The 27,412-nt window shown below is 44.7% G+C and overlaps 1 protein-coding gene across 3 annotated transcripts; it reads left to right on the top strand.

The window, feature by feature from the left end:
* Nucleotides 1–27,412, top strand: PLEKHS1 (pleckstrin homology domain containing S1). Of its 3 annotated transcripts, none has more exons than XM_073354327.1 (15): nt 1–362; nt 3,298–3,343; nt 5,072–5,160; nt 5,268–5,374; nt 7,020–7,154; nt 8,575–8,623; nt 9,163–9,279; nt 10,096–10,206; nt 15,181–15,291; nt 15,812–15,915; nt 18,153–18,362; nt 19,984–20,085; nt 22,785–22,920; nt 24,528–24,596; nt 25,649–27,412. In XM_073354327.1, exons 2-14 carry the CDS (start codon nt 3,313–3,315, stop codon nt 24,594–24,596), a joined length of 1,371 nt encoding a protein of 456 aa, XP_073210428.1. In that variant the 5' UTR covers nt 1–362; nt 3,298–3,312; the 3' UTR covers nt 25,649–27,412. The 3 variants fall into 3 exon arrangements, with proteins under 3 accessions (XP_073210428.1, XP_073210427.1, XP_073210426.1); XM_073354326.1 differs by having other exon boundaries at nt 8,575–8,650; nt 15,812–15,894; XM_073354325.1 differs by having other exon boundaries at nt 8,575–8,650.

The following is a 27,412-nucleotide window of genomic DNA, read 5'->3' as shown; positions in this document are numbered from 1 at the left end:
ACTGAAACAAGAAAACAAGATTGTCATTGTTTTTCTTCTGTCTAGGAGACATTTATGGCTAAATCGAGCATGCATTTTTTTTAAATTAATCAGTGTATATTAATCTCCTGGATTTCCCCTTTTTGAACAATTTGTCATTCAACTAAGCTGCTCTGGTAAAATGTGCCATATGGTGGAAGCTTGGGAATTTCCTTGTGTGTCATATTTCACATTGTTTGTGTTTCGCCAACTGGTATAAGTAGGTAGTAACAGGGCATGGCAGCAACACAGAATAGTGAGGTTGGGAGACCGATACAGTGGATCTGTGACCATATAAAGGTGCATATTTCTAAGATCATCTACACAGTAGCCACCTGTTGCCTGTAAGTACCAATACAGCTTGTTTGTCATTCACAGTGTTATGTTTGAAGTTTAAGATTAACCTCCATGTTAATTCATTTGCAGGACTTAATTTGCATTTTTAAAGGCTGAAAGAAATCAAATCTCTTAATACAAAAGCCTGAAGAAGTACAATCATAAAATTGCCATTGTCTATCCTGAATGAGATCTTCTCTGTTTAAAAAGGTTCCGCCCCCACCCCAATGAAAGAAAATGATTAATCTCAATGATTAAATTGTTTACAAAATATCAGTTGAGATAATGTGGATGACTAAGAGCCCGATTGTAATTTAGTTTCTTTTGTCTTTCTACCCACATAGCCTAACCTTTACTCAAATTTAGATGAGTCTTTTTTCCTGCTCCCTTTGTAGACTCCTGCAACGTTGCTTTTGTGACTGTTACAGCCTTCTGAAGACTTTGTTAATCAGGTTTTAAAGAGCTTTCCTGGGCCGTCCATTGAAACAAAAGGGGCCTCAGAGTAATATGAAAATTAAGACGTAGAATGCAAGTGGCTACGCGTTCTTTTTTTCAATGCTCCAACATTTTTATTTGAAGTTTTAAAGGGCAATGGATGAAATCGTATTCAGTACATTAGATAACAGATATTCCACCATAGCATTTAACTGCAAAACCCCCTCTCACAAGGGAAAAAACACACGGGTTTCCAAAAAGAAAAAAAAAAAGTACAAATTCTCTCTCGAGGTCTCTATTGGCACTAGGTTTGCAGTGGGTTGTCTTCCCACCTGAAACAGCAGCCACCTGAGTCAACTGCTTCGATCTCTATCCTGGAATATGGTTGGGGTCACCCAAAAAGTTAAATGTCAGGAGACGGAGGCCAGAAAATAAAGAACTATCTCTTACCACCCACTTCACTGTCACACATAGTGTCTGATGAAATTGGAGTAAAAGAAGCCACCTAAATCTCTCAGTCTGGAAGGGAACCTGGCTAAGCACTAGAGGAGGAAATTGCAACACTTTCAGATTTTCCTGGCAACGGGAGGCATTGCAACTACTTGTGTGGGACTAGTTAGTTATTGCTGCTATAACTGATAGCCAGGTCAAATCAAAGTTGTTATAAGAAGCAGACCTGTTACAAGTAACAGTGGCATTTTTTAGAGCTATTGAGAACTGCTTCCCAAGTGAAAGAACAGAACGGTATCTAACTGAGAGTGTCATCTACAAAAGGCAAACAAATGAAAGAGACCAGATTTGTTTTTCAATAAATGTGGAAGTAATTGCACTCCCATGCACTGCTACAGACTAGGGACCCAGTGGCTAGGCAGCAGTTCTGCAGAAAAGGACCTAGGGATTACAGTGGACGAGAAGCTGGATATGAGTCTACAGTGTGCCCTGCTTGCCAAGAAGACTAAGGGCATTTTGGGCTGTATAAGTAGGAACATTGCCAGAAGATCAAGGGACATGATCATTCCCCTCTATTTGGCATTGGTGAGACCTCATCTGGAGTACACTACAAGAAGGATGTGGAAAAATTGGAAAGAGTCCAGCGGAGGGCAACAAAAATGATTAGGGGACTGGAACACATGATTTATGAGGAGAGGCTGAGGGAACTGGGATTATTTAGTCTGAAGAAGAGAAGAATGAGGGGGGATTTGATAGCTGCTTTCAGCTACCTGAAAGGGGGTTCCAAAGAGGATGGATCTAAAGACTGTTCTCAGTGGTAGCAGATGACAGAACAAGGAATAATGGTCTCAAGTTGCAGTGGGGGAGGTTTAGGTTGGACATTAGGAAAAACTTTTTCACTAAGAGGGTGGTGAAGCATTGGAATGGGTTACCTAGGGAGGTGATGGAATCTCCTTCCTTAGAGGTTTTTAAGGTCAGGCCTGACAAAGCCCTGGCTGGGGTGATGTAGTTGGGGATTGGTCAGGCTTTGAGCAGGGGGTTGGACTAGATGACCTCCTGACGTCCCTTCCAACCCTGATATTCTATGATTAATTGTAACATAATGCAAAGGCATCCAGCACATGGAGCGTGGTGACATACACACAATAAAGTAACCAGCTGGCACAAGTTTGTTGCTGTCAGCCCAAACTGCAAAGAAATAGGAAGGCAAAGTATAGCTAGAAGACAAAGCTGTGATTGTGATGATGCAGAAATGGAGTTCTTGGTTGGGTAAAAGTGTTGAAAGGCACGATACCTAAAGCAACAACAAAAATACAGCAAATGGAGTATTAATCTAAAATCACTTCCTACCACCAAACTCCTTATGGGTTCAGTTCCACATTAGGATTCTGATGTAGGTCTGGTCCTACTAAAAACTTATTTTTTTAAATGTTGTTAGAAATACACATCAAAGCACCTCTGCAAAATTCTACCCTACTATTAGACAGGTTCTTTTTCCTTCTCTGTTACTCACTGGTTATATAACATTGGGCAGATCACTTAACTTCTCTTGGTCACAGTGCAATCTCAATTACATCAATGAAAATGTGGAGTAATTCCAGTGAAAAGGAATCTGAATCTATACCGAGATAACTGAGAACAGATGTTCTCCCTCAAATACCCAGGCTATAAAATACATATCTACCCCCTTTGCTGTGTGTCATGGACCCAGACCTTTCTAACTTCCATTGAAAATCATTCTGTTTTTCAGTGCCAATCACACTGAGCACTGCCAGAAACAAATAATCATAATAAACATTGTTTCATGGTTACAGTTGCTGTTTATTTGTGAAAGGGACAGAAAGTAAAATTCTTTGGGCAGGTTTCCTTGGTGCCAAGCAAATCCACTTGGCCTATATAAAAAGATATTTGTGATCATTTTTGGGAAAGTTTGTGATGTGTTTTCTTTACTAAGCGCTAGATTCTGCCAGTGGAGTTCCTTGCCAACAAAGGCACTGCTCAGCTCACGTCAGGGTGAAAGAATCTAGCCCTAAATCTCTGCTTGTTTTCATTTTCTAGGTCAAAGCAATCGGAATGGCTTTCAAATCTACAAAAAACTCCACAGGTAAGAATTAGAATCTACTGAGATTTGTCAAATGAAAAGTTGTTCCAGCTTTCAAATTATTACAATTCTTATGTAACATCCCCACCAATGAGGTGCTGGGCATCTCACAGAGAAGGAATGAGGCAAGTCTCTTTCCTAAAGACATTTCAATGGACAACATAGAACGTATGGGAAAGGAATGCAGCATACAAAAAAGTGAGAGGTTAAATTGGCATATACCATATGTTAATGCCATAATTCTACCCCCTGTGGCTTCTTCCAGTAACCACATGCTCCAACGCAGCCTTCTCCCCTAAAAAAACAGCATCTTTTCCTGTCAGACTTGGTTTGAACTGAGTTTGAGATGGATAGAGTGTAAAGCAGTGGTCCCCAAACTTTTTATGTTGCACCCCCTTACCTCTGTCTGCGCCCGCCTCGCTCCCTCCCTGCCTCCGAGAACTGCAGTCGGGAGCTGGGGCCATGGTCAGGGCTGGGGCCAGAGCTGCAGCTGTGGTTGGAGCCAAGGACCAAGAATGGGGCTGAAGCCATGGCTGGGCCAGAAGCCGGGGCTGCAGTTGTGGCCCCAGGTTGGGGCAGGGCCGGGTATAGGGCTGGGACCGAGTGTGGGAGTGGAGTTGCTGCCGGGCCACGGAGCCACTTCTGGGCCATGGTCAGGGCCAGCAGCCGTGTGTGGGAGCAGGGCTGGGAGCCAGGGCCGGGGCTGGCAGTGGGGCCAGAGCAGAGCTGAGGCAGGCACTCCCTCCCCGCCCTCCTGGGAGCTGGCCTGGACCCCCTCCCCCCGAACGTTCCTCCAGACCCCCCAGTTTGGGGACCACTGGTGTAAAGGAACTAAACCAAACAAGTAGGGGACACATTTGGTAGTTCCAAGACATTCATGTCTTTTCTAAAGGCCATGGCAAAACTCCCATTGACTTCAGTGTGTATATCTATCTATCTATTTAGCTAGGTCCAAGATGGGGTTTGCTGTGGGTGAAGGCATGTCCTTTATAGGCTCTCCAGCTGCCTCCACATAGTCCTTGGGCACCTTAAAAATAAATCTACATCTTAAAGGCTGGCTTCCAGGTTATAAAGAGTTAAGACTAGAACTTGCTTATCTACAGCCCATTTGGAGGAATTGCAAAGCACATTAAATAGGAAGGAGTTAGATTTTGATTAATCAATTCCACCCAGTGATCACAAACTGAGCTAGCTTGCCGTGGTGTGCTGCATCATGAGTCTATGCATTTGGATTTGTTTTCCCCAGAGGCATTAGCTTGCATTTTCCCCATTTTACTTTCTGTCCATGTCGCTCCTCTTTTTAGTTCCTTCCTTGCACCAAAGTATTTTCTGTCCTCTCTGGTGTTTGTAACTCTTCCAAATTGAATGCCATCTGCAAATTTCATTAGTGTGCTATTTACTCCCTCTTGCAAAACACTGATGAAGAAGTTAAATTAGACCAGACCTAACACAGACCCTTGCACCTCCTCAATGCAATACATTGTCAGTTATCACTACCCTGTGTTTACAATTTTGGGGCAGTCGGCAGCAATAAAATCAACATAAATGGGAATGTGATTGGACCTTGCACTTTATAGCTGTTATTTGTGCTTGTCTTCTCACTGAACAGGCTTCATGGCCTCTGAAGCACAGAAGCCAAGTGCTCAGGAGACCTTTGGAAGCAGGCCCATGTAGGAGATTAATTAACAACAAATGGAGTGACGGTGCCATTCATTTCTATTTGTTTGGTAGGAAATCAAGTCAACTTTTTTCAGGATGATGAAGTCTGCAAGCACGGTGACTTTATCAAATCCCCACCTCCTCAGCTTTTCACTACACAGGTACAGTAAACCCAAATTAGTCATCCTCCAGCAATCCCTTAACACGCCTCTGTTATTTCTGCTGTTCTGAGTTTTATCGAGAGGCAAACTGACTTTCCTTTCTGCAGAGTTCTTGGAAAAAACGATGTTTTACCTTGTGCAAGTCTAGCAAGAGATGCTACACCCTGAAGTACCTTAAAGGCCAACAGATAAAGGGTTTCATTGCAATTGACCAGTAGGTATCTGAAGTTCATCACTTTTTCTTTTAAACCACACATCAGCAGTCTGAAATGAGATCACAGATTTAACCTTTTGCTGCTGATTTAGCCCATGCAAGTCAATGGAAAGACTCCCACTGACTTCAGTAGGCTTTGGATGAGCTTGAAAGTGTTGTATTATTTGATAGACTTAATGGGATTTATATATACAAAAACCAAGCTACAACTGTGTAAAGGATCCAGGTATTATATCAGCTGCACACACTGCTAAAACAAAGGCTTCTATTACCTACAGTCATAGGTCTCTTATCTTCTCCAAGGACAACATCAAGTACTCCTACATACAAAGGGATTCTGCCACACTGATGCTGAAGAGCACCTTTCTCCACACTGGGACTTTACACGGAAGGATCTATTCAGCTTCGGGAGGGCTTTCAGAAACTGGTCCAAGGCTGGTGCATTTCAGCTGGATACACACTCTAGGCCTGATCCCACACTCCTTGTGCACTCCAGATACCTACATAGTCCTAGCAGGACCTAATTTTGTCAATTAGGCAGTGGCCCCTTGTGGGGAGCTCAGGGAGGGATTATATGGGCGATAGCACAGGCTGCCCTGCCTCTTCCCACCCACACTGGGATAGCACGCGACCATGGCAGTGCATAAAGGGATTAGTCACTGCACAGCACCAGGCACACTTCTTTGGGCAGGCTACGGCAAAGGAGGTTCGTTGGGCACTCTCTCCGGCCTTTGGCTGCGTGTACATGAACCAATCACACTCTAGCCCGGGGTGTTTGGGATATATAAGAAATGCAGGATCGGGCCCAGAAACAATAAAGCTTCTCCAATGGTTTTTGCACCTTGGGCCTGATCCAAAGCCCACTGAAGTGCACAAGAGTCTTTACATTGGCTTCAAAGACCTGTGGATGGGCCCTTCCCCCACCCCCACAGGCCTCATATTTCTGTTGTGCTTCTTCGTTATAAGAAAGCAAACAGTGCAGTTCTCTTTAAGCAATTCTTTATGTCTGAAAACTTTCCAGCCAGCTGAATCAAAAGGGTTATTTTGAATGCTGTAACAACAGACTAATTCTACCCAGAAAGCTGTGGGGGGTGTTTTTTTTTTCTTTTACGAATATAAAAGTAGCTTTTTTCACCTCTAGTTGAATATTTTTTGTTTCTTTTAAAATTTTCTGATTTAAAAAAAAAGGGAGGGGAAGTAAGGAAGGAAGGAAGAAATAGCAGTTTCAGGTTCCAAAAACTGAATTTTTCCCCATTTTCGAAAAACAAACATTGTGGGAGCATTTCCATTGAAAACCCAGGACATTTTTATTTTATGTATTTATTGACTTTTGCGTAACCCCTTCTGTGGAAAGACCTTACATTTCTCAGCCAGCTCTATTGTTAACATTGGCTGTGTTTTAAAACATGTTGTAATCATTACAACAGTGCCTAGCAAAGTGGGGGCCTGTTCTTGGCTGGCCCTGAGGAACCACCATAGTAAACGTGATTCATTAATCTCAGAGGAAGAGTTATTGAAGCAAGAGCATAGAAATGATCAGGAAGGCTTTGATCCTCATGGCTTTTATGGATGATCATTTCACAGTGTGCATCAATGTATGGGATAAGCCTTATGTAAGTAAATGTTTCATATGCATGTCCAACAGGATTTCAAATATAGAGATTGGCATAAGTAATTATGAGAAGATGACAGCAGTAAGGAAGATGTTCAAATGCCACCCTGAGGAAGTGATATCCATCAGCACAAATAGCAGGGATTACTACCTCATTGGGAAGGACAGGTACTTGTGGTGAGGGTGGGGGGATGGCAGAGGGCATAGCCACCAGAACAAGTGTCTCTTGGGATCCATGGGGAAAGAAATTCTTAGCCCTGCTCACAGAGAATCAACTGTAGGGGACATGCCTGCCCTGGGGGAAATAGGGCAGGATCATTCTGTACAGTCCAGAGGGAGAATAGACTGTAGGGGAATGATTCAGGAGTTGACCCCTAGCTGCCTGGTTCCCACACATGTCCCCACTGTACCTAGAACCTACTCCCACTCCACAGGTGGAAAACAGAGAAAGAACCAGTGGAACTCTTTGCCAGAGGATGTTATGAAGGCCAAGACTGTAACAGGGTTCAAAAAAGAACTAGATAAGTTCATGGAGGATAGGTCCATCAATGGCTATTTTAGCCAGGATGGGCAGGGATAGTGTCCCTAGCCTCTGTTTGCCAGAAGCTGGGAATAGGCGACAGGGGATGGATCACTTGATGATTACCTGTTCTGTTCATTCCCTCTGGGGGCACCTGGCATTGGCCACTGTTGGAAGAGAGGATACTGGGCTAGACGGACCTTTGGTCTGACCCAGTGTGGCTGTTCTTATGTTCTGTTGTTCTTAAAGAACAGGAATTAATGCTGCTTCAGCAGCCAATAGAAATTTGATCAGGAGGGAGCATGCTTTGTAGAGGGGCTCCCAGCTGCTTTGCCCCAGATTTTCTCCCTTTTCTTCCCCTCCTGCTGCTGTGTCAATGAGAGTGTTTTTCATCAAAGTAAGTACTGCAGGATGGTACCCTGTACTCATAAGCGAAGCAGGAAGAACATGCCTAAGCCCAAAGAGAAAAAACACCAAATACCTAGTTATCATTCAAGCATGCATTCACGCGGTGCATTGTTCCCTTAAGTCATCTAGTGGGAAAAGTTCCAGAGCCCATCAAATTGGTCCTACTTGTGAACAAAATGCAGCGTCTCCTTCCTAGTTGTCTTACAATGTGACCATGGTGTGGAGCCTGAGACGCACCTCACAGGAATTCTCCACACATGCCAGAAGTGAGCTTTTAGAGACCATCTTTCCACTGTGTAATCTCACTGGCCTTTATTAGCCAATGCTTTGTGTAATGGGCTGTAGTCATATGCTCCTATGCACAGCCCAAACTTGGTTTTGAATGGGCTGCCTACAGAAACAGGAGCCTCCTCACAGAACCAATCTTTCAGGGGACATTTTGGCCAATGGGACTGCATAGTTTTTGGGTCTGCTGGCCACACTCCTACCATTCCCTAAGGCCACCACGCTACAGCAGAGTGAGCTCCCCTAAGGCAGTAATCTACCATCATTGACATCAGTGGATGTAGGTTTAGGTTATTAGGAAGACAGAGATGCACCATTTATTTTTTCTTGTGCATGATAATACTGAACTTTTCGTTTCATCATTCCAACCCACAGGGAACAAGTTGAGGACTGGTTCACTTCCCTGTCTTCAGCCCGCATGAAGGTAAAAGAAGATGGCTTCTCTGCTCAGGTGACGTTATAGTACTAAAAGAGTCAGCTGTTACATGCACAAATCAGCCTCTTTAAAAAGAGCGGTTTGTAATTTCATTAGTAACTTGTGAAGAGAGGGAATCTATACATTGAAATTTGCTGGTTTAGACCCTAAGTATATTAAGTGCACTTTCCCTATAACACCGGTTTCCTAATGAACAAGAGATTCCTTTAGGGTGAAATCCACCCCTGTGCAGAGGCCCCACACAATGCCTGCTCACCACTTAAGACCCACTTAAACGCTAAAGAATCTCTTGTTCATTAGGAAACATGTACTTGTAGAAGTAAAGTGCACAGGACTTAAAGAGTACATGGGCCTTGTGCAGGGGTGAATTTCACCCTTCATCTCTCAGAATGACAGTGTATCCCTAATTCTCATTTCTTGAGCCTTGGAGCTAAAACTCTGCAACACTGGGAACCACGTGGGCTTCTAAGAGCAGATTTTTGTCCATGGACCCATCTGTCCTCATACTGCTGTCACTGAACTCCTAGAACCAGAATCCTGCAGCTCAGAGAAGCAAAGGTCGGCCCCTCTCTTCGCCACCAGCCTTTGATGAAACAGTTGTGAGCACCCACGAGGAGATTCCGAGTGACTGCAACAAAACTGAAGTAAGGGGCTATTGCTAATGAGTCTGCTGCTAGTGCTACATGTGACCCTTGGTGTGTATAATTGAACCTCTCAGTGAAAAGGAAGTTCTCCTGAGCTCAGGGCAGCATGCACTCGGGCAAGTGGCCTGACAGGAACATTTTGCTTTCTCTTGGGATTGCAAAGTAGAAGTTAAGGCTTGAATGTGAGGGAATTCCGATAAAAGGCTCATGCTGTCTGGCCTATCGGCATTTAAGAAAATTTTGGGGTTTAGGATGGTGATGGCCTCAGCTGGAAACCTCGCTGGCTATTTCAGCAAATGGGCCAAGAATGATGGGCCTGGAGACTGAACGACCCTCCCATCCCTAAAGGAGGTCCCCTTTAGCACATCAGAGTTGGCACATCTTACCAAAGCCAAGTGCAGGATGCTTCCCTGGCTGCCACCTGTGAAGTTCCTGATTGGTGGTTAGGATTTAAGGTCTGAAGAGAGAATCAAAGGCACAAATGGGAGGTAGGTGTCCAACTTCCATTGACTTCCTATGGGAGTGGGGCACCAAACTGTCCTTTGTCAATCCCGCTTCCCCCTCAATATTTAAAAAGAAAGGAAAAAAGTACTGCTGCGTTCCAGGTGTGCCTGCAGACTTGTCTAGGGAAAGCAAATGAATAGCTGCCAGGAAAGCAGTGCTTAGTGGAGTCGCAAAGTACCACACGAACAGGCAGCGCAACAAAGGTCCAGAGGGAGCGTAACGAAGACCGTGCTCTGTTACCAACCGACCCCCACCAATAACACAGCTGCAATACTCTGCACAGGGTGTCAGTGTTTTCCCTTTGGTGTGCAGGTGGAAGATCCCGCAGACGACAAGAAAAGGCCCCACTCAGATCCTGGCTCTCGCGGTCTCCCTGAACAGCAGCCTCGCCACAGCTTACCGGCGCCTCTTCGTCCTAGTCTGGTGAGCATGGCTAGCGGGGCCTGTAACGCCTCTTAGACATGGAAAGGTTGCAGGGATGCTCGTGAACCTGGGGCACTAGAGAGTTGACAGTGGCGCAGCTGCACCGATGCAGCTGCGGTGCTGTCAGGTCTCTCATGTCGCTGCTCTGAGCCAACAGGAGAGAGCTCTCCCACTGGCTTAACTACTCCAGCCCCACAAGCTCTGTTGGGGGGAGATGCTCTCTCGCCAACATAATGCTGTCCACCCAGGTGTTTATGTCAGTGTCCCTTACATCACTCAGTGAGGTGATTTAAGCTGCAGCATATACCTAGCTTTATTGTCATGCCTCATCTACCCTGAATATCTGTATGAACGGTGACTCAACACCCCCCTAGCAAGTCTAGCTGGCTCCGACTGTTAACCTCTTCTAACTGGCTGTGATTATTTCTTGTGTAGCTCTAACAGTTGCTCCTTCCCCTTCTGAGAGCATGACTGAGAATTCCCTCACAGTGGGGGCAAGTTGTCACAGCTCCATTGATTTTAATGGAGTTACAACACTTTACACAAGCTGAGGCTCTGCCCTTGCTAACGTAGTTGTAGACTGTGCCCATGTTCTTCCTGAATTGTCTTTCAAGCATCTCTCAGGGGTTGCCTACACACAAAAATTGCACTGGTTTAATTCAAATTGATTAAAAACCTCTTTAGTTAAACTGGGTGCCCAGCCCTGCATGAATACTCTTGAATCAGCATAAACCTGGTTTAGCTGGTTTAGCTTACACCTTTAACTGATTTCAGCCAGGCTTAAAATAGGAGTGTTTACACATAGACAGTTGCACCAGTTTAACTAAATCAGATGAAAATTACACCACTCGTTAAACCAGTGCTATTTTGTGTGCAGACCAGACCTCTGGCTCACCCACTTCTCTTTTACCTGCTAATCCTTCTCAGGTTTGTATTGCCTTGGAGCAAAATGCTGGGCCCTTGTTGTGTAACAGGCAGCATAGAAGTCCCTTTTTGCTGCGGGTGCCAGTTCTGGGCTGACGGACTAGGAGGACTGTGGACAGGAGAGGTGGGGCACACAGGGACTTCACACGACCTTCAGTTTGGATTGGGGGAGCTCTGTTTTCTGTTCGAGACTATGCAAAAAGTACAATGAATAGCCTTGCCCAACAGCTAACAAGGAATAGCATTCATCATGGTTTATTTGATAATAAGAGGTAGTAAATTTCTTAGTACAATATTATCAGCTCCAGATCATTCCTGCACATATTGCTACTTGGATAGCTGTCTCCTGGCTTGTACTTTTGTGTTTATTTCCTTTTCTAGAAGTATGACTCTACATTTACTGGTATTAGATTGTAGTGAATTACTAGTGACTCACTATTGTAGGCCCTGATCTGTAAACTCTTCCTCAGGTAATTAATTCTGACTCTCACAAATAGACATGACTGGGTCTACTTGTGTAAGGACTCATTCATCTGAGTAAGGGTTTGCAGGATCCAGTCCCTAATCTATCCAAATCACTCCACACTTTGAGGCCAGGGACCCATCTCTTTGTTGTCCCTCTGGTTCCCATGACAGCTAATTCCAAGTTGAATTTACATACTCTAAATAATGAATATGTTAAAAGGAACCCAGGTCCTGACTCCCACTCCCCGCTACTAACTCCTTGGATTAAGCTATTTATTATGATTTTATTACTTGTATTGCAGTAGCAACTAAAGGCCCCACTCAGAATGGGGGTCTTACTGTGCGAGGCACTGCCAACACACATAATGAAAAGGACTCAAAAGGGCTTATATTCTTGGCAGAACTCCTGATAGGCACTCCAGGTGGGGGAACACCACTGATCGCTATTCAGCCAGTTTCACATCCCACTTTGTGCTATTTTTAATCTGCGTGGTACTTATCCAATTTCTTCCTAGTTTTATGATGTGCCACTATGATCTGGATTCAACAAGGTACTCAAGTCATGCCTAGCTTTAAGCATATAAATACTCTCACTGAAGTTAACGACGCTACTCAAGTGCTTAAAGTTAGGTGTATGCTTAAGCACGTGGCTGAATCAGGGCCTATATCAAATGCCTTTTGAAATCCAGCACTGCTGCAGTATATCCTCTGCATTACATTTTTGTCCTGAATCTGTGATAATAGCTAATAAGATTATTCCATTTGTTTGGCAAGAAAGAATTTAGATACACATGTATTGGTGTAATTTAGGGCTCAATCCTGGAAGGTAAGGAGTAGAGCTAGGAACGAAATAGTTTTCCCATCCCAGAAAAATTTGAGATTTCAAAAGATATTCCCATTCCAAATCAGGGCAAAATTAATTAAATAAATAAACCCCCCAAACAAACAAACAAACAAAAAACCACCTCAAATGTTCACAACTCAACGATCCCCAGAAAATTCTGTTTAGCTCAATCAAAATGTTTCATTTTTACTTTTTTTAAATGTTCCATTTTGTGATGGTTTTTTATTAAAAAAAAAAAAAAGTTAAACTATAATTAGCTTAAAATTTGAAACAAAACGTTGTTTTGAACCAAAAAACTGGAATTTTTCACTTCAAAAATGTCAAAAATACAACGGACAGTTTCAAAACTGTTTTGTTTTGTTTTTTAAATATTTTGAACTGAGAAATTGGTCAGAAATGACCCATCTTGCATGAACTGTTTCAGTTTTGACAAGTTAGCGTCTGACCAAAAAAATGGTTACTTGAAAAATTCCAGCCAGCTCTAGTGTCAAGCTTCCTTCCCCACTCTAAACTCTAGGGTACAGATGTGGGGACCTGCATGAAAGACCCCCCTAAGCTTATTCTTACCAGCTTAGGTTAAAAACTTCCCCAAGGTACAAACTTTGCCTTGTCCTTGAACCCTATGCTGCTACCACCAAGCGTCTTACACAAAGACCAGGGAAAGAGCCCACTTGGAGACGTCTTCCCCCAAAATATCCCCCCAAGCCCTACACCCCCTTTCCTGGGGAAGACTTGATAAGAATCCTCACCAATTTGTACAGGTGAACACAGACCCAAACCCTTGGATCTTAAGAACAATGAAAAATCAATCAGGTTCTTAAAAGAAGAATTTTAATTAAAGAAAAGGTAAAAGAATCACCTCTGTAAAATCAGGATGGTAAATACCTTACAGGGTAATCAGATTCAAAACACAGAGAATCCCTCTAGGAAAAGCCTTAAGTTACAAAAAGACACAGAAACAGGAATATACATTCCATCCAGCACAGCTTATTTTACCAGCCATTAAACAAAGGAAATCTAATGCATTTCTAGCCAGATTATTTACTAACTAACAGTTGTAAGACTGCATTCCTGATCTGTTCCCGGCAAAAGCATCACACAGACAGACGAACCGTTTGTCCCCCTCCCCCTCCAGATTTGAAAGTATCTTGTTTCCTCATTGGTCATTTTGGTCAGGTGCCAGCGATGTTATCTTAGCTTCTTAACCCTTTACAGGAGAAAGGGTTTTGCCTCTGGCCAGGAGGGATTTTATAGCACTGAATACAGAAAGGTGGTTACTCTTCCCTTTACTAGTGATGAGCATTCAACTCTCACTGAAGTCAGCAGGAGCTGAGAGTCTTCAGCTTCTCACTGGAATGTTCAACACCCTACAGGATCAAGCCTTTAGGCACCTTGTTCACTTAGGGCCTGATTGAAAGTCCACTGAAGACAAGGGAGGGTCTGTCTCCACTGACGTCAGTGGACCTTAGATCAGGACTGTAGAGTCCCATCTTTGCTCCCATTGGCTTCTATGGGAACATTCTTGGACCTGTGTTGACTCTAGGCTCCAATAAGTGCCAGCCTTTGTGTTGTAATCAGTGAATACCAACAAGGCACAAAAATCAATTGGTCATTCCTCATTTCTGTTCAATGCCAGTTTCCTCCTTTTCCCTGAAAGAAAGAGTGTAATTAGTTTGCTTTATGTTGAAAACAGTAATATATTCAGTGGCACATTTAGTAGCTTTAAAATGTATTGCCATGGAAGATGTAATAGAGAGATAAAGAAGGAATGCATCAAACATGGCATGGAGAAGTTTTCTGATAAGAAGCTAAATACTAATTATGCTCTGCAGGACAATCAAATCAAGAGGGGGAGGGAATGTAGAGATGGCGGATTTAGCTTGGAGAAGTGACTTGTTCCTCCATGACTTGTTAAATACTCCTGGTCTTTCTGAAGGACCGTTCTGTGCTAGCTCCTACTGAGGGCAAAGCAAACCATCCAGTATATACTGGGCTCAATTTCTACTCTCAGATAGCCAGGCATAGCTTCCAGCCCACTGAGCTTTGCAAGTCAATAGCTGAAACTGCTGTCTAGCCAATAATTCACTCTTTATTCAGGCAAGACTCCCACTGCTTTTAACAGAGGGGATCAAAGATGAATAATGTCTCCTTTTCATTGAAAAAAGTTGACACTTTTCAACCAGTTCTAGATTTCAGTGAGGGTGTTTTTTTAAGTGAGGACATCAGGACTGGGTGTGGAGCAAAGAACCCAGGTACAAATCCTCAAAGATATTTAGGCCCCTAACCCCCATTGTTGTCAAGGGGGTTAAGCATCTGAATAACTTTGAGGATTGGGGCCCCAGTGTGCACAAGGGACACAACATCCATACGGGATCCTGTGTAAATTTTTGACCATTAGACCTGATGTTTGAACGCAGCAGCTATTTCTGCATATGCAGTCATTTGCGAGGGCAGGCAATGGTGGGTACAAACATTGCATCCACAAATCAGCTATTTAGATATCTACAGTAAATGATATTAATACTCACAGCTTTGCACCTGCAGCTGATTGAGTGTATAACTGAGGGCAAAGACAGAAGCCTTGTTCAGAAGTCAGACGTATGGTGTTATTATTTCTGCCTTTGAGGAGCAAGTCTTCCCACAACCCTTCCCAACGGATTTTTCCCAAGGAAATGGAAAGAATATGTCAGATGTAGATAATGTAATGTCCTATTAAACATGGAAGCATTTTTTTTAAACAGAATAACAATTCTGAAAAGACCAGCCAATGTCAGCTGCTGCTGGATTCAGATGAGAACACCGGAGAGAATGGGGAAGAATATTATGCTTCTCCAAGCAGTGTTCTAGCACAGGTAAGCCACATCAGGTAGGTTTCTCTGTTGATCCTGCTCCAAGAGAATATTCAGTTGTCCAAACCCAATGGTAGCAAGGTTGCTTGAGAACCTAACTCACAAATCATTGGCTAGCAGGAATCATAGAATATCAGGGTTGGAAGGGACCTCAGGAGGTCATCTAGTCCAACCCCCTGCTCAAAGCAGGACCAATCCCCAATTTTTGCCCCAGATTCCAAAATGGCCCCCTCAAGGATTGAACTCACAACCCTGGGTTTAGCAGGCTAATGCTCAAACCACTGAGCTATCCCTCCCCCCAGTTAAATTAAGATGGAAGAGAAGAACAATGTAGTGCACACTGGTTTGGGAAGGAATGCATCTGAGCTTGGATTAGCAGAGTATTTTGGTTAACTGAGGTTTGGCTGAGCTGCATTAGCCACAATACAGCACAAATGGACCCTACATAAAGAAGCTGAGGGGACTCCTTGGTGGATGAAGAGAGAAAATGTTTACCTCCCACGTTGTTTTTCATTGTCAACAGCTGGAAAGTGAGCTATCGAAGTCTGATCCCCCAGTTCAATCACACAACCCAATGCAGAAGGAGGATCATCTCAGCAGGAAGTTGTACGTGTTGATGAAACCTCTGTAGGTAGCACTTTCTTTTAGTATTTAAAAATCAATACAATGTAACGATATGATCAGAGCTGCGTTCCTGCTGTCTACAGGAGGAAATCTACAGAACGCACCCTGTTTGGGAGAGGCTTTCTTGGGGCTATGGGCAGAGGTGAAAGTAAGCCGGTATGCCCCAGTATGGCATACTGGCAAGAGCCAGTGCATCGTACCGGGACCGGCTTTCCCCGACAGCAATATAAAGCCCTGGAGTAGCAGCGGTGGGGCTCAGGCGGGGATTTAAAGGGCTGGAACGGTAGTGGTTGCCGGAGCCCCAAGCCCTTTAAATCTCCGCCTAAGCCCTGCTGCCAAAGCCCTGGGGTAGTGGTGGCGGGGCTCCGGCAGGGATTTAAATGGCCATGGAGCTCCAGCCACTGCTCCTGCCCCAGCCCTTTAAATCCCTGCCAGAGCCCTGGTGCTGGAGCCCTAGGGTAGCGGCGGTGGGGGTCCGGCAGGGATTTAAAGGGCCGGGGCGGTAGCAGCGGCTGGAGCCCCGGGGCCCTTTAAATTCCTGATGGAGCCTGGCCGCTGCTACCCCCGAGCTACCAGCGGCAGAGGTGGCTGGGAGCCCCGGGGCTCGGGAGCGATTTAAAGGGCCCAGGGCTCCAGCAGCTGCTACCACAGCGGAGCCCCAGGCCCTTTAAAGCTCTGCCAGAGCCCAAAGCCCCAAGGTAGCAGTGGCAGCCGGGAGCCCCCAGGGCTCCTCAGTGATTTAAAGGGCCCGGGGCTCCGCTGCGGTAGCAGCAGCTGGAGCCCTGGGCCCTTTAAATCACTGAGGGGCCCTGGGGGCTCCCGGCCGCCTCTGCAGCTGGTAGCTCAGGGTTGATTTAAAGGGCCCTGGGCTCCCAGTCTCCACTACTGCAGATGAAGCCCTGGCCCTTTAAATCAAGATTTAAAGGGCCCGGCGATTTAAGGCCCTGCCTCTTCCTGTTGAGGCCATGTCTCTTCCAGTTTAAGCCACGCCCCCTGCTCAGGACTCCGGCGTACCCGTAAATCCTTTAACTTACTTTCACCCCTGGCTATGGGGGAGAGATTACTAGAGTGAAAATCAAATTCACTTCAGAAATTTATATATTATGACATCCTGACAGGCTTACACAGAATAAAATGTGGCACTGTAAGAAGTTGACTGATGTTTTTTCTGGGCTAAACAATGTAACATCTGCAGCCATGTACATTCACAGACACCCAAGCCAGACACTCATTAGAGCAGGCAATGTTGTGCAGTTGTTAAAAAAGAACTGTTTCCTGGTATGCCTCTGCCTCGCTGGGCAATCTTGGACAAGTCACCTCTCTGTACCTCAATTTTCCTACCTATAAAACAGGTCTAATATTACTTACTTCATAGATGTTTGCTTGATGTTTGCAATATGCATCAGTATTGTCACATGAAAGACAGTACAGAAGTGCAGAGTATTAATCCAGGGTCACATAGAAACTTCACAGCTTTCACTATGCACCAGAGGGTGGCCACTAAGAACTTCAGTGACAACAGCATAGAAGTCAGATCCTCCAGTTCCAAAATATTAGGCCCCTAACTCTTGAGTTATAGGAGAATTTCCATTGGCTGTTGTCATTAATACTTGTGACACACAGATGAACAATTCTGATTCTCTCCAATGGAAGACAGTAGTCTGTACACACTCATGTACACCAGTTCATTACAATATTATTTAATTGCACATTTTATATTAATATTATATGTGGAACTGGGAATAGAACTCAAGACCTTGCACTCCAGATCACAAGTCTGTCCCATTTGAGTTAAAGGATCTCTCCATTAACTGTTGGTACTAATTGGTACTCTTTTCAGGCCTCCAGCCACTAGAAGGTGCAACAAATAATCTGACAAGCATTTGAGCAGGTCTGACACATTGTATCCAATAGAGGTTAATGATGCATGCTCCCACAAGCCAGTATATTGCAGTGCCAACAATCTCCACTTCCTTTCCTTGTTAAACCAAGTTGCTTGGAATAGTTTTCATTTTTAATAAATATTCTTTCAATATTGCAAGTGTTTTGGTTTTTATGCTCCATTTTTAGGAGGCCAGTTTAGTTCATTTAGCTGTAATTTTGGCCATTGGATTTGCTACAAGAACTTCTTGTTCTTTGCCTCACTGACATCTATTTGACACAACTTCAAACACAACAAGAGTAACCGTGACTTGACATGCCAGCCCTGTGCATTTTTTATTAGCGTTCTTATTCATTAGGTTGCCTGAAGAGAAACTCCAGCCCACATGCAGAAGTGATGAATTCCTGACCCTTCCCAGAAGCCAAGAAAATAGCATAGATTTAAGAAACTGCGAGGCAGATGAAAACCAACAACAGCTCATGCAAAGCAGTACCAATAAGCAGCTAACTGAAGAGAGAAAGCCAAATGCATCGTCACTATCCGTGGTTCAGTTATCTATAATAATCAAGTAAGGATGTTTTGGGCTGAAATATGTAATAGAATGCTCTTTAAAAGTAATCACATTAGGCCCAGATCTTTGAGATAGCTATTATGGACTTAAATAGCCGCATTGCTCCTTGTTCTAGTCAATATCACACAAGCCAGAAATGGATGAATGTAAGAATTGTGAGCTTTGACTTTGCGATGGCCAGGTCTTAAAAACCAAACACGCCGCATAACACTTTTAAGAGTAGGTGCTGTTGCTCTTTAGGGTCTGTTTTGGGCTGAGGAAGGAGATGAAAGCCCTGATCGTGTTTGGAAAGAGTTTACTAGTGGTGTTTTTATTTATTAATATGCACAATTAGAAGTTTTCTATCTGCTTCCTTGTCTCTTGCAAGATAGTGAAGAGTGTGATTTCTAGCACAAAACAGCAGTAAAAGCATTAGAAGGTGTTTAGGCATTGAAATCAATGGGAGTTACGCATCTAAACGCCTTTCAAGATCAGAGCCAGAAGAGTCTGCCTATTAAACCCCCTATTTTACCTATCTCATCCAAGGAGAAAGGAGGTACTGTGTTAGTAATAAATAACAGCCACACCTTCCCCATCATCTAGACCAGAGGTAGGCAAACTACGGCCCGCGGGACCCTCCTGCCCAGCCCCTGAGCTCCTGGCTGGGGAGGCTAGTTCCTGGCCCCTCTCCTGCTGTTCCCCCTCCCCTGCAGCCTCAGCTCACTGCGCAGCCGGTGCAATGCTCTGGGCAATGGGGCTGTAAGCTTTTGCCAGGCAGCGCAGCTGCAGAGCCGTGGCCTGACCCAGTGCTCTGTGCTGCGTGGTGGCGTGGCTGGCTCCAGCTGGGCAGCACGGCTGCCTGTCCTGGTGCTCTGGGTGGCGTGGCTGTAATGCCACCAGCCACTGGTGCTCCAGGCAACACGGTAAGGGGGCAGGGAGCAGGAGGGGTTGGATAGAGGGCAGAGGAGTTTGGGGTGGTGGTCAGGGGTGTGGATAGGGGTTGGAGCAGTCAGAGGGCAGGGAACGGGGGGGTTGAATGGGGGCAGGGATCCCAGGGGGGCAGTCAGGAAGGAGAAGGGGGGTTGGATGGGGTGGTGGGGGGACAGTCAGGGGCAGGGGTTCCTGGGGCGGTCAGGGGACAGGGAACGGCAGGGGTTGGATGGGGCAGGAGTCCAGGGGGGGCCCATCAGGAGGCGAGAAGCAGGGCGTGAGAAGTAGGGGGGGGTCGGATAGGGGACAGAGGCTGGGCCACGCCTGGCTGTTTGCGGAGGCACAGCCTCCCCTAACGGGCCCTCCATACAATTTCGGAAACCCGATATGGCCCTCAGGCCAAAACATTTGTGCGCCCCTGATCTAGACCTTGGGCAAGCTTCTTAATGGTGAGATCTCATGGAGCAGAATATTCTCCAAGAGAAATGCTGACAAATCCAGCATCTGCAATATTTAACAGTAGGCTAGATAATGCCCTGAAGGACAGACTGTAGGGAACAATAATGAACTTTCACAAGGGTGAGGAAGGAAGGCACGGATTAGATGACCTGAATGATGTTTTCCATCTCTACTTCCTATCATTAGTGAGTATGTGCTTCAGTTGTCTGATTGGTAGAGTCTGACTTGTCTACAACATCCTCTCTTACAGCAAAGTCACAGAGGACAGCCAACTACAAGAGGTGGATATTTGTATCCCTCATGCTGATGTCACCAGTAATCTAACGCTTATTGAAGCAGCAGGACAAATATGGTAGGGCCTTTACGTCTGATGGTGGTGGGTACTTGTCCAGATGTAAATGCCTGTCAAGCACTATATAAGAGCTAGGTATTTCTTTTGTGTCAGGCAGGGGGTAGTGACCATTGGGAAAGCATTAGCCTAAAGGCTATTCTTCTAATATCAGCATGAATGGCATAATTTGTCAGTTGTCCATTATGCATATGGTAAACTCACTTGTGTTTATGTGACCCTCAGTGGAACAGGGGCAGGGAAGGGCTAATAGGATGATCAGAGGAATGGAAAACCTACCTTACAAGAGGAGACTCGAGGAGCTTGGCTTGATTAGCCTAACCAAAAGAAGGCTGAGGGGAGATATGATCATTCTCTATAAATACACCAGAGGGATAAATACCAGAGAGGGAGAGGAGTTATTTAAGTGCCAAAGCTAACACAAGAACAAATGGATATAAACTGGCCATCAACAAGTGTAGGCTTGAAATTAGATGAAGGTTTCTAACCATCAGAGGAGTGAAGTTCTGGAACAGCCTTCAAAGGGAAGTAGTGGGGGCAAAAAAAACTTAACTTGTTTCAAGACTGAACTTGATAAGTTTGTGGAGGAGATGGTGTGATGAGATTGCCTACAACGGCATGTGGCCCATCTGCAACTGCTAGCAGCAAAAATCCCCAGTGTCTGAAGATGGGGCAGGCTCTGATTTACTACAGAGAATTTTTTCCCAGGTATCTGGCTGGTGGATCTTGCCCATGTGATCAGGGTCTAACTAATTGCCATATTTGGGCCCAGGAAGGAATTTTCCCCTGGATCAGATTGGTAGAGACCTAGGGGGGTTTCACCTTCCTCTGTAGGTCACTTGCTGGTTTGAACTAGAGTAAATGGTAGCTTCTTTGTAACCTGAAGTATTTAAACCATGATTTGAGGACTTCCGTAACCTCTGGCTGAGTTGCCAGTCTATTACAGGAGGGGGGTGGGTGAGGTTCTGTAGCTTGTGATGTGCAAGATGGTCCAGTCTGTCCTTAAAGTCTATGAGGGCCAGGGGGTGCACGTCTTGTTAAATATCAATAAGTAAAAGCTTTTCTACCAAAAATCTCCCAGCATTTTGTATGGTTGGACAAGTTATTAGCCCCATATTATGGGTGGGGAAGCTGTAACCCAGGAAAATTCAGTGATATGCAGAAGGTGTCCGATTCTGACCCCAGTCTACCACTAATCAAGAGGCAGTTTTGTGGGAAGATGTGATAATACTTTGCGGTGGGGGAGTGTGTTTTGATGGTTCAAAGCATCAGAAAGATTATGGGCTCGTATTTGGAGCAAGGGCCTAGGAGGCAGGACTCTTGGATTCTACTCCCAGATGAATCGCTGGTTTGCTTTGTGTCTTAAAACAAATCACTTCAGCTCTTTGCACCGCAGGTTAATATTACTATGCACAGATGAGCAAAGCTATCTCACATGCCTGTGGTGTGGTTTAAATAAGGAGTGTTGGCAGAGAGCCTAGGGTTCAATGCAGACTGTAAGTGCAAAGTGCTAGTGAGTTGTTTCAGACAGGCTGACCTGAGTGGGAGTCCCAGCATTATGGCAGCCAGGTATTCTCTAACCATTTTCAGCACTGGGAATAGTCCAGACATGGTCACTCTTGGATGTTGGGTGCACAGTTCTCCCAGCAGCGTTGCAGGGTAAGTAGGCAGTGTGGAAGTCAGTCCTCTCCCTAGATCTTCAGTATCAATAAAGTAGCAGAGAGGAAAGAGGAGCAGGGTAAAGGACAGACCGCGTGGAAGATTAGTTCAGTGTTTCATCCTTGTCCCCTGCTGTGCCGCCTCTTGCTCTTTCACTGCTGCTCAGCAGTAAGAGTGGCTCTCGCCACGGCTTTGATGTACCACACTTATCAGCTGGACTGTGCGTCTGGAGGAAATAATTTTTTCAGCCCCTATCCGCGAGAGCAGGAAACACCACAAAAGAATCAGAGATGGGGCCCAGCTGCAAAACTTGGATCTGGACCTAAATACCCAGGGCAACCCTAGTGGGAATTCATACTGAAAGGATTTGGCTGCTTTCAGCTGGCAACGGTTTTGGAACAGAGCATCAGATCAAGGGGTCAACGGGCTTCCAGGCTGCTAATCCGCCGGGAGAAGCCAGGAGAGATCAGCAGCAAAGAGAGGCCAGCTGAAGGATTCTAAGGGAGTTGACTGAAATTGCCACAAGGGTAGTTGGAGGCAGAGTTTTGATGCATCCCTTTACAGGGACAGCCACAACGCTCTGATCCTGCTGTTCAGATGCCGAGTTTTAGTTCTGTCTGGGCTGCAAAGGTGGCCTGGAAAGAGCCTCTCAGGTAAATGAAGAGCTAACTTCTCTCCCTCAGAGGCAGTGTAGTTACATCAGCAGAGTGTTTGTCCCCGCACTGTTCAGAACCAAACAGGGTAAGTCCCTGCCCTGCCTGGTGACCCTACCCAAGCCAGACCTCTTAGATTAAGGGAGGACAATGCTGCATGACCTGTAATCAGATCCCCGCTAGAAGTACCAGCTGGAATGGATGAAGCCGTTTGGTTAAAACCAAGAATCAGACCAAAAAGCAATGATCCCTTTTAACCTGTTTACCACTTCCCATTTTGGTTCAGGGCCATGCAGCACAGTTGGAGTGAAACAGTTCAGTCAATTGTGTTTGGACAGCGGGCCCAAACAATCCCATTCATGCTCTTTGTCTCTTCTTCCCCCTCCCTAGTGTCTCTCACTGGAAGGGTCCCAGCCACTTAGGCTGTATATTTCACCACGGGGATCACATAGTGGCTGTGAATGACCTGCGCACACAGAGCATGGATGAGGTTTCCTTGTTTATCAGCAGGTCCATGAGAAAGAAGGTAAGCCCTAATGGTGATTGGTCGGGGAAAAGAGACATAGCTTTGGGGGTCAGATTATGATCTCACAAGGGCTTCTGCCAATCCAAGCCTCAGAGTTTCAGGAGCTCACTCCTGTCCTGAGGAACTATGGAGAGTAGCTGAGATTAGCTGTGTTCCCTCACATCTCTTGGTCCCTAGCAATATCTGAATGGATATTGATCATCATCATATGACTAGGGGATTAGCCCTGGGGGCAGGGTTCCAAAGGTTGTGACTAGGGCCAGGAAGAGATCCAAATGCATGACACAGCAGTGCTGGCAAGAAATCGTTACACCTTTCATAAAAGGCAGACACCCACTGAGAGTTAACCCTTTCTTAGCAGTCTATTCATGGCACCCACTCCATCATATAAATGTACATGTCTGTATAGTTAAGGTTGCAGAACAGTTTAACTTATAACCTTGGGTTTTCACACACTTATAACTGCCCACAAGTCACACTTGGGACTGATGCTTTCCATGCACGTTCTGTCCCAAAGGGGGAAATTCTTTGTGGGGGCGGGAAATCAGCGCAAACTCCTTTTTGCCATTTTTGAGCTCTGCAAGGGTTTATACCCGCCCTTTACCCCAGTGCCTGGCAAGCAGATAGCTCAAAATCACTCAACTTTGGAACGTGCATTCTGAGGGCTATTTACGTGCCAAGTCTATTGAATGTTTTTTTTTAAATTGGTTGGATGCTAATAAAGTTATAAGCAACAGAAAAATCATTTCTGGTCAGGAGCCTCAGCAGAGATAGAGGCTGCTGCTGAGACCATTTGCACAAAAGGTGGTTGTGAACACAAAATCCACCCCAACCACTGCTGTCTTAGCTCCAGGCATAGGAGGTAATCACCAGTAGCATCAACATCAAAATCCCACTCTGTACCGATTTGCAATAACACCCCAGACTCCCATGGAATGGAAGGACCAGAGTGTCCACATTGTGATTCTTGAGATGCTGAGCAGTTATAAATCTCATGCAGTCCATCAGTGGATGTGACGGGTGCTCAGCATCTTTTGGTTTCAAGCCTTTAGGCTGTTAGCTTCTTGGATTAAGGAAATGCCTGTTTATTGTGTATGTAGGAGGTTGCTTGAAGTGTTCAATCCATAGGATGTTTTACTCACACTCAGAATGTTGGGAACAGAACCTAGGAGTCCTGATTCCCCTTCCCTAACCGTTGGGCGTAACTCCTTTTTCAACACTCATCACCTTCTGGTAGAGGGCTGGAAGTCTGAGTAGGCCCTCACAGTACATAGCACCAATATACGTTGGGTCCCATGTGGAGAGCTATATTTCTCTCAGCTAAGCTGCAATCTTGGCACGCATGATCTCCGCACCCCACCCTCCCCATACGGGCACCTTTATGTTTGGATCTGCTGAGGTCACCCAATGCCAGTGTAGCCTGAGCAATAGAAAGCCTGTCTCAAATACCAAGAGACAATCCAAATAACACTGTTAATAGATGAGGGTATTTAGATGGGGGGGTTACGGGGAGGCTTAGGGGAGCAGTGATATTTTATCAGATGTGGAATTTACTGAGCTATAACAAGGTGAACCTTGTGTGTGTGTTTTCGTTTGTTTTTCTATAGGTGAAACTTACTATCCGTCGGATCCCAGATTCAGACATTTTCCATATTAAAGGATGTTCATGTTCCTAGGTAAGTGCCACCATTTTAATGGCACCTGTTACTGCAAAAGAGGTTGTTTCTTCCCACCCTAGGAGTAATGTAATTCACTGTACTCAAAGCAATGCACGTTTATTCTACCCCAGGCGAGGCTTAAGTTCATATAGGGAGAAAAAAAATCTATGTTTTTATTGATCACATTTATTGCAGTAGTGCATAGGGACCCGATTGTGCAGGGATTGTACAAACAGTTGTATAGTCCCTGCCCCAAAGTGCTTAAATAGATGTGCAGACAAAGGGTAGGGGAAAGGGATATAACATGTGATAAAGAAATCGTGCTTTCATATTCAGTACCACACAATCCTTCCAAACAGTCTTCCCCATTCAGAGTTGTCGCTGTTATGTGCGGCTCTATGACGAGTAAGAACTGACTGTTTTTATTCCTGATTTGCAATGGTCTCCACACAAAAGTATCTCTCTTCTTGCTATGGAAACCTCTGTTTCAGTGCTCTCTAATGCGTAATAAAAGCTGACCTTGTCCCATGCTGTAGGGACTTCTGCCTACTGAAACAAGGGTGATCATATTCTGCTGTAACATATACAGATTCAAAAGAGTCTTATAATAAAGCACGGAACACCTTGCTTGCCATAGCCTCCTTGAGAGTAGGTCAAATTTATTATGCCAACTAGATCATCGTATAGGGACATATTCACCATTGGTATTAGCAGGTGCAACCAGCAGCAGTAGATTTGTCTAAGCTTCAGCTAGTATGTCTGGATTCTAGCTGAACAGGATGGGCCAAAACTTACCACAGGTGTAAGAAGCAGCTATAACTCATATCCAAGTTGGTCTGGTTGCCCCCTGTTTACTCCAATAGTGAGTTTACTCACAAGTGTAGCATGTACACTTTGAAATTCCATGTGAACCTTCCCCCAAACCCAAGATTTTGCTCACTCAAGATGGCAACAGTATCAGTGAAGCCAATCATAAGGATTAATAATGTTTATACAATGAATTCACTTCATTTCTGCTCAGAAGGTCAATTTCTGAAGGTTTTCAAGCCTCTGTCTCTTCTGTTTTGCAGATAAGTGGTTGCCATGTGCATATTCCTGAAGATGGAAGGATCATTATTTAATATTTCTATTCCAGTTGCACTCAGATGCCTCACTGTGTTGTGCCCTGTATAAACACATAGGGTCCTATTTAGAAGGCATCAACTGTGACACTGAAGGCAGAAGGAAAAAGGACAACATCTGCCTGAAGAACTTCCATTCATTCAAAGTGGTGGGGGGGCTGTTTCTCTTTAAATTGTCTTTTTTGAGCAACATCGCTGGTGCCACAACAACGCCGTTACTTGATCGGAGGACTGTTTTTCTCATGGCTAAGATGGCTTCAGATGTGATTCAAATTGGGAGTCTTCTTTGGTTTTGCAGACAAATCAGCCTTCAGGACAATCTTCCAGCCTTGAAAATGGCCACCATGCCATTGAATTGCAGTACAAACAACTAACTTCCTTCTCCTAACTAGGGGGGAACAAAGGAGGTAGAAATGGCGTTAGAAGTAATTTCCTGCCACTTCCTGGAGCAAATGTTCATGAAGGGAGGCATTAATAGGTATAAAATCTGTCTGCAGTTGTCTTTGGAAAAACACTATTGCAGAGAAATTTGCATATATCCGTTGAAGCAGAAAATGAACCATGCAATCTGCATCTCTCTGTTATGGCTCTCACTATTATGGCAATAGTGTTGTTCCTATGGCAAAATGAAGTTTTGGTAGATTTGTCTAGCACTGCAAGTTCATTTGTTTTCAGAAAATTTCAGAAAATTTGGGATTCATTTCCTACTTTTGTGAGTCAGAACCAAGGTGCTACCAAGTGATTGTCAGCTGCTGCTTCCTATTATGTCAGATTGTGTACAGTATAGATATTACATGGTGTGATTTTATTTTTGATGCAGATTGTATTCTATCTATAAAACACAGAGGTGAGAGTCATGTGATGAATTAGAGGGACATGAGCTATGTTCCACAGGGATGTGATGCAATTTAACATGTTCCTATGACTGCATGACCTGCCCAAAATTATCCCAGCTGGACTTGCTCTAACATTCCAAACCTTTCTGGGGCTTCAAACACCCCCTGCATTTAAACAAAAAATGGACTTGCCACAGAAGTATTGCTTTCTTCCCCCAATTACACCTGCCCAAAGCTCTGGATGGGCAATATACAACCCACGTCCAATAACAACTTTTCTAGACCTACAAGACTTTTCTAGACCTACATCATGGCTTAAATAGTCAACATTTCATGGCCCTTCTGGGGTAGCAACAGCAGCTTTATACTAATGGGAATGGGAGATACCCAACTCCCATTATGACCCAACACTCCCCTCTAGCAATGGAAGGCCCAAAGGCAATGACTTTAGACTTGTGCTATTCTTAGGTCGAGAGGTGTTATTTTTAGATCACTTTTAGGTGTTTTACCTTTAATTTTAAAGTTCTCTGAGCTGTGCACAGCTGAACCATAGTCCTTCTCTTTGTATCTAAGTGTTATATAAAATATAATATATTGTATGAATGATGTATGTGCCTTTGTAGCCATTACGTTCTACTGTGTGGTTATCCTAACCAGCCTGGTGTAAGTTTAGTGCTACCTTGGGTGTTTTTCTCCTCACCAGCTAGGGCAGCAAGGAGGAAGGGAGGTTGGAGCGTTAATTGTCATGATCAGTTAAAACATTAACAGGCTGCACATCTATTGTACTGTGATTTCCTGTAATCTAATGCAATAGATGCCTGTAAGAGGGTGAATAACTGACAGTTAATTTCCATTTTCCCACGGCACACACTTTCAT

The sequence above is a fragment of the Lepidochelys kempii genome, chromosome 7, assembly GCF_965140285.1.
Source record: "Lepidochelys kempii isolate rLepKem1 chromosome 7, rLepKem1.hap1, whole genome shotgun sequence".
Classification (NCBI taxonomy): Eukaryota; Metazoa; Chordata; order Testudines; family Cheloniidae; genus Lepidochelys; species Lepidochelys kempii.
The sequence above is the reverse complement of the archived record's forward strand: the minus strand, read 5'-3'. Positions and strand labels throughout refer to the sequence as shown.